The 7,590-nt window shown below is 43.5% G+C and overlaps 1 protein-coding gene across 1 annotated transcript; it reads right to left on the bottom strand.

Annotated features, from left to right (window-relative positions):
- Positions 1-2,711: 2,711 nt before the first annotated feature.
- On the bottom strand, positions 2,712-4,926 carry LOC148790341 (uncharacterized). Its single transcript, XM_088892266.1, has 4 exons — positions 4,485-4,926; positions 3,949-4,097; positions 3,764-3,843; positions 2,712-3,645 (listed from the first exon to the last, which is right to left on the bottom strand). The coding sequence occupies exons 1-4, from the start codon at positions 4,924-4,926 to the stop codon at positions 2,712-2,714; spliced, it is 1,605 nt and encodes a 534-aa protein (XP_088748392.1).
- Between the last annotated feature and the right edge of the window lie 2,664 nt (positions 4,927-7,590).

Here is a 7,590-nt window from a genome sequence, read left to right as displayed (position 1 = left end):
AATATAATATATAATATATTAATAAAATAAATAATTTTTTTAATTTTATTATACTAATTTATTTAATATTATATATATAAGTAATTTTATTCATCAAAGTTCATATAAAATTAAAATTTTAAGTTTTTGTCATTTTTTAAATAAATAGCTTTGGACTGATGCATGACCCGACCTGGCCCAAGGCTCGACCCGTAGTACGGCATGAGCCTACACAAGCCTGGGCCGTGGGATGTGTCGGGCCGACCCCCCAAGTTATCCCTAGGGGGCGGCACAACCCACGGGCCGGCAAAACACAACCCATTTTACACCTCTACACACTATGTTGAAGGAGTGGTTTTAGTTCTTGCATGGTTGAGAATATCGAGAAGATATTTGTTCTAGGACCCCTCCTTTATCCATGGGTGGAAGGGGAGGTTTTTCTACATCTGCGTAACCATGGCTAGGTTGGCTGAGGAGGGGCTGAGTAGAGCTCATCAATACAGTCTCCTCTAGTAGACGAAGAAGAAGAAGAAGAAGAAGACCATATTAGGGCCTAGTGGCACCTCAGGAAAACTCCAACCATGATTTTGTAGTGGCAAAAGAGGGATCGAGACCATGTTAAGATCTCGAACAATGACTAGGACAGTGTGGAAGGAGTTGGAGAGAGTTCTTATGTGCATGACAGGTGGGTCTTTGCACCTGAGTGATCAATTATATTTAATGACTATGCGGAACTAGCACGGGGAGTCTATCTCCTGAGAAACTTCAGGTCGAAGGAGAAAGATTTTCTTTTGTATCTCTTTTAGCGAACAATTACAAGATATATATATAGAGTTAGAGTTAGAGTTAACTCCTAAACGAAGATGGAAACCAAACCCAAAAACAACTAAAATTCATACAGGATAAGGCTACGCTAAGATAAGGTTTATACAAGGTAAGGCTCAATACCCCCCCTCAAGTTGGTGCATGTAAATGGGAAATGCCCAACTTGGCAAGAAGATGTTCGAATTGTGGCCTGCCCAGGGCCTTTGTAAATATATCAACAAGTTGCTCGGAAGTCCGAACGTAGGAGGGCCATATATTCCCATTCTGGATTTCACCGCGGACAAAGTGACAGTCTACTTCAATGTGTTTAGTCCTCTCATGGAAGACCGGATTCGCAGCAATATGCAAAGCTGCTTGACTATCACAGTATAATCGCATAGGGTCAGGATGACCAACACCTAATGAATGCAACAACCCTTTTAACCATTTCAATTCACATGCAATTGTTGCCATAGACCTGTATTCCGCCTCAGTCGATGATCTGAACACTGTATGCTACTTCTTTGTCTTCCACGAGATAGATGCTTGTCCCAATAAAACAAAGTATCCGATGAGAGAACGTCGTGTCAGTGGACAACCGGCCCAGTTAGAATCACAGTAAGCATACAATCGAAGATCACTGTCAACTGGAAGAAAGATTCCCTGTCCCGGGTTACCTTTCAAATATCGCACCACACGTAAAGCCGCCTCCCAGTGTTCTTCACGGGGGGTCTGCATAAATTGAGCGAGCACATGCACACAATAGGACAACTCAGGACAGGTAATGGTCAAGTAAATCAAACGACCCACTAACCTCCTGTAACTCTCCGGCTTTATCATTATAGGACCATCTGCCAGAGCTAATTTATGATTTTGTTCTAGGGGAAGCCCAGCTGGCTTAGCTCCTAACAATCCAGTTTCTGATAGGATATCCAAAGCATACTTCCGTTGACAAAGAAAAATACCTTTCGGGCTTCTAGCGACCTCCACTCCTAAAAAATATTTCAAAGCTCCCAAGTCCTTCATGTGGAAGCATTGGCTCAGATACTTCTTGAATTTCCAAATGGCATTGCTATTATTTCCGGAGATGACAAGATCGTCCACGTAAACTAAAATATTTAATTGTTCCTGCTTACGTCGAAGCATAAACAAAGAGTAATCAGATTGCGACTGGGTAAAATCATACTGTTTCAAGGTTGTCGTTAGTTTAGCAAACCAGCAACGAGGGGCCTGTTTCAAACCATAAAGCGACTTATGCAGCTTGCACACCTTTCCAGGCAATCTTGAAGCAAATCCAGGAGGCATCTTCATATAGACTTCTTCTTGTAGATCTCCATGAAGAAATGCGTTCTGCACATCCATCTGATGCAGTTCCCAATTTTTAGCCGCAGCAACTGCAAGGAATGTACGAACTATAACCATCTTTGCCACAGGCGCAAACGTTTCATTGTTGTCTATCCCTTCAACCTGTTTGTTTCCGAATATCACAAAACGTGCCTTGTACCGTTCTATTGTGCCATCTGAGTTGTACTTTATCTTGTAGACCCATTTACTTCCGAGAGCCTTTTTCCCTGGTGGCAAGTCCTCCACTGTCCAGGTTCTATTGTTTTCTAAAACTTCAATTTCCTTTCTCATTGCTTCTCTCCAACGAGAGTCCTTGACAGCTTCTAAATAACACTGTGGCTCATGACTAGCTGTGACAGCTGCTAAGAAAGAGCGATGTCGCAAAGAAAATTTATCACAATTCACATAATGTGTTATAGGATAGGGAGTACCTGAGGAGTGAGATTGGCAAGATGAACTGGCAGAAGGGCTTAGACTTTGGTTGGAACACCAAGTTGTGTGTATGATGTAATCCTTGAGACGAGTGGAAGGATGCTTCACTCTATGACCTCGTCCAAGTTGTTCATTCCCTGCATTCATTTCTACTATAGAACCCCCCTTACATCATGCTCCACTCCATTATTTTCACACCTGTCGCCTATACTATCACCCCTTCCTCTTATATTTTCACTCTCTTCTTCGTCATACACTTCAGTCTCCACCTGGTTATAATCAAGATCGCCATCATTGTGTTTGACTTGTTTTTCTTCAACAGTATACGGAAACTCAGTTTCTGAAAACACCACATCCCTAGAAACAAAGTATTCATTTTTCTCCAAGTCATAAACCCTCCACCCCTTCTTGCCAAAGGGGTATCCCACAAAGACACAATGTCTGGCTCTACTAGCAAACTTGTCCCTAGTACGATTTAGGCTTCGTGCATAACACAAACACCCAAACGTTCGCATATGTTTGTAGCTAGGTTTCTGCCCATACAACATCTCATACGGTGATTTTCCCAAAAGAAGAGTGGAGGGGGTCCTGTTGATCAGATAACCAGCCGTCATAACACACTCTCCACAAAACTCAATAAGGAGATTAGCCTGAAATCTAAGGGCTCTGGCAACATTCAGTATATGTCTATGCTTTCTCTCGACACGTCCACTCTGTTGCAGTGTTTCAATACATGAGGTCTGATGTATTATACCTTGCTCAGAAAAATATTCCTTCAAGCAAGTAAATTCAATACCATTGTCACTTCTAACTATCCTTACCAATTTATCATATTGGCGTTTAACCATAGTGAAGAAGTTCCGCAACGTTTTGCCCACTTCACTTTTGTCATTAAGTAAGAAAATCCAAATAACTCTTGAGAAGTCATCAACAATAGTCAAAAAATACATGGCACCACAAGACGCACGTACAGAGTACGGACCCCATAAATCATAATGAATCAAATCGAAAGTTCCTTTAGCATTATTTTCACTAGAATCGAACGTACCTCTTGTCTGTTTGGCTTTTGAACAAACACCACAAATCCTGTTTCCACTACCATTCTAATGTTCAAATCAGGAAAAAATTTAATTACTTTCTCGGAGGGATGACCCATTCTCTTGTGCCATAACTCGTATGAAGCTTCAACCTTTGCCTTGTGAACCTTGCTTGAGCACGCACTTTGAAGTAGTAGAGCCCTTCGCATAGTTCACCCGCACCAATCACCATCCTCGAAGTGCGGTCCTGTACAACACAAAACTTATTAGTGAATTGGATATTACAATTTGACTCTTCTAATAGTTGCGACACAGATATCAGGTTACAATTCAAACGAGGAACATAAAGCACATTAGTACGCTTCATGTGTTTGTTTAAAATGGTTGTCCCTTTCTTTATTGCCATGACACGCTTTCCATCGGGCAATCCAACCTGACAACCAGTCACGATCTCGGGATAATGCAAGTGGTTCAGGTTCCCGGTCATATGGTGTGAAGCTCCTATATCAATTATCCAATTCATACCTGTCAACTTCTCATTTGTGTTGGGTTTGCAAGAATTCAAGAGATTAAGAAAAGTGGACCACTGTTCATTAGTCAATCCACCGAATGCTGCGCGATCTCCCTCTGTCACGTGGATTGGTTAAGAGGTTTGCCCTACCGCTTGTGCAGCATTTGCTCTCTGTACGCCTCCACGTCCACAACCAGTTTTGCCTTGTGTTCCTTGGTCTCGTGCTTTCCCACTTCCAGTAGATCTCGGCCGGTCTCCCCACCAATCCGGGTAGCCGATGAGTTGAAAGCAACTCTCAGCCTCATGTCCTATTCATCCGCAGTTCGTGCACACTCCAGATTTTTCTTTTGTGTCGTGTCCCGTTCTTTTTGTTCCACCTTGTTCCTGTGCAGCAAAGCTCATTGCCTCCCTTTTTTCTTCTTTGCCGTGTGTCATGGTTCTCAGGCGCTCCTCTTGTATCACCATGGCATAGGCTTTGTTCAAGTTTGGCAGCAGATCGGTGCCCAGAATATTGGAACGCACTGTTCCATATACTGTGCCGTCCAAGCCCATCAGAAACTGATGGACTCTTTTTTCTTCTCGTCTCTTCTCCAGCTTCGCAGCGATGTTGCAGTTGTAGCCTGCACAGACGCATGTCAGAATTTGTTCGTAATTAGCAAGCTCTTCCCATATTTGTTTCAGTTTGCCATAATATGTCACGATTGGGAGACCGGCCTGTTTGTTGTTCGCGAGATCTGCCTTGAGTTGCTGAATTCTTGGCCCATTGCCTACTGAAAACCGTTCTTTGATGTCATCCCACAGGTCCTTCACGGCCTCCATATACGTGATTGTAGAACTCAGGCTCGGTTCTATCGTGTTGAGGGTCCATGAAACCAGCATCGAGTTTACAGTCCACCAGTCTTCCAATTCCGGTGAATCATCTGCGGGCTAAGATATAGTCCCTTCGAGAAATCCGATCTTCTTCTTGGCTCGGAGCGCCATCCGCATTGCTCGAGCCCATTCTTCGTAATTATCTCCTTTCAATTGAACTTGGGTAATTATATTACCCGGGTTGTCGTTGGCAGTCAGGTAGTACGGTGAGACTACCTTTCTGCTTCCACCCTCACCTTCATTCTTCTCTCTTCCATCCGCCATTATCGATCAACCAAAGCTTGAAGACGATATTCCGGTCGGATTGTAAAGCACATTAAACCGTTAAAATCGATGAGCAACCAATATTCTCACCGGCTCAAGGGAGTGTCTCGTCGATCCTGTTTAAGACTCCGGCGGGTGCAACAGCGTCAGTGACAGAGTCACCACCTCCGGGACTGGCAGGGTTGAAGAGGTTTGCGTTGGGTCAGAGATCCGAAACGTGGGTCGCTGATGACCTGGATAAATCGTTCGGTCGTGAGAGTATTGAAAGAATGGTAGGATCCATCTAATGGACGCCATGAAGGTTGCGGAATGGGTGGGGCGAATTTCAAAAATTTCCTACCTTCTCCCAACTGGGAATCATATTCCCTGAATTTAGAATACAATATTCAAGGATCTACTTGAACCCTAATCAAACCAGATCTGTACCAAAAGATAAATGGGAGGATTATACCTGATCCGGAGAAGCAGTATCTCCCAAAGTTGGTGTTCACGCCCAAAGAATGCTCCAAGATCTGTCCCTGCTGAAGATGACACAGCTGTGGATGGAACAGAACCAGCAGGGTGCGTCCTACACACTGGATCCTTCACAAGAATCCCCTGGATGTACTAAACACTGAATTCTTTCAGTCTTTCTTGCAAGACTGATGTCAAGAACTGGTTTCTTGACTTTCTTTTCTGCAAAGATCGAATCTTGCAACAATGCAGATGGCGGCGGCAGGAGGAGATTTCCAGAAACAAAAAAGCTGAACTGTTTTCTTTTCTGGAGAGAATGAGATCTAATCTCAATTCGCAGGAACCTTTCTTGCTTACCAAAACCCCTTGGATCGAAATCTGATTTCTCTCCCTCTTGGTACATTCGAAATCTCCTTCTTTCTTCTTGATTAAGAAATCTCCTAATTAGGAGTTATCCCAATCCAAATCAGTATTTGGATAGGGGATATTCTTAATCCTTTTCCCAGATAGAGTTAGCTTACTCCTGATCTTATCAGGAGGTTACCAGATTCAAATCTGATTTGAATTTGGTCTCTAAGAGTGGATAAGGCTAAGAGCCCAATCCTTTTTGCTAACTTCAATCTCAAATTCGCCCCATTGATGGGTGATCATATCAGCCCACTTCGAAATGGGCTTTAGGCCCATTAAGTATTCAGTGTTTAATTAGTTTCCAATCTGCTGCCCAGTTGGGCTTCTTTGTATGGCGTGGGACCCAAGCATTGATCTACACACCAGCCACATGGGTTCGGCCCAGCCTTTAATAGAAGGCCCAGCCAAATTCACTGAAAATCTCAATGAACCCCTTGAGTCCATCGTATGAACCCTATGGGCCCAACACTTACATTAAGTGGTCCCTGGGCCAAGCCATCTTATAAAAACCCAGGGACTGTGGGCAGGTGCAAGATTAGCCCATCAGGTATTGTCCTAAATGGTCTTACACTTAACCTCTCAGCCCTTAATGATCAAGCATTGCCCGACAAGAGAGGACCTCTCCCTCGGCTGCAAGGAACAGTGCCGCACTCTCCTCTCACATGGATCCCGGGAATTAAAACCATTTGCAAACATTTTGAAACCGTACATATATATGTAAATATATTAATTTTGCAAAACAAAATTCCAACGATTGAAATCAACTGCCGGCAGTTTGGATTCCATCAGAGAGAGTGCATTCCCGATCATTACCCTTTGTCCGACAAAGTGGCTGATTCTGTCACTATGACCACCCACTCAGATGAATTCTCAAACTGCCCCAACATACCCAGGTTTTGATCCCCACTAAGGATCTCACTGATTGGCATATCAAAGGCAGCCTGATCCAGCACCTAGTGAAGTGTCATAATCGAGTCTAGGGGTCAGGTGTAACTTTCCAGTTTTGCCCATCTATCTCCAAGGTCCAGGGCAAGACTGGAAATCTGGTCCGGTTCAAGGATTCAAGTAATCCCATGCTGTATGTGCCTCGGGTCTTACCCTGATGGCTGAGACAGGCCATCCCAACACTTGGTGGCACACCAGTATCAGCCTTGGCAGGATAAATCTCCCCAGACTTATCCAACGGCTGTGAACATTCAAAACTAACATGAGTCTCTACAAATGTCCAGTTTTAGGGTTTTGCACAGAATTAAACCAAACAACATGAATCAAACATGCACTTTATTTATTTCCACTAAATAACAAAAGTACATCAAAATGATTGAAGCTAAGGGCATACAAAACTGTCTAACAGCTCCCACTTGCACTTAGGTCCAATCTGGTACAAGCCGGAGTCCCATACTTTCCACGTGTTTCTCAAACACCTTCTGTGTCAGTGGCTTAGTCAATGGGTCTGCCACATTATCCGCTGATGCTACCTTTTGAATT

This window comes from Nelumbo nucifera, chromosome 7 (assembly GCF_055504915.1).
Source record: "Nelumbo nucifera cultivar China Antique chromosome 7, China Antique-T2T, whole genome shotgun sequence".
Classification (NCBI taxonomy): domain Eukaryota; kingdom Viridiplantae; phylum Streptophyta; class Magnoliopsida; order Proteales; family Nelumbonaceae; genus Nelumbo; species Nelumbo nucifera.
This window is presented reverse-complemented; position numbering and strand designations above follow the sequence as displayed.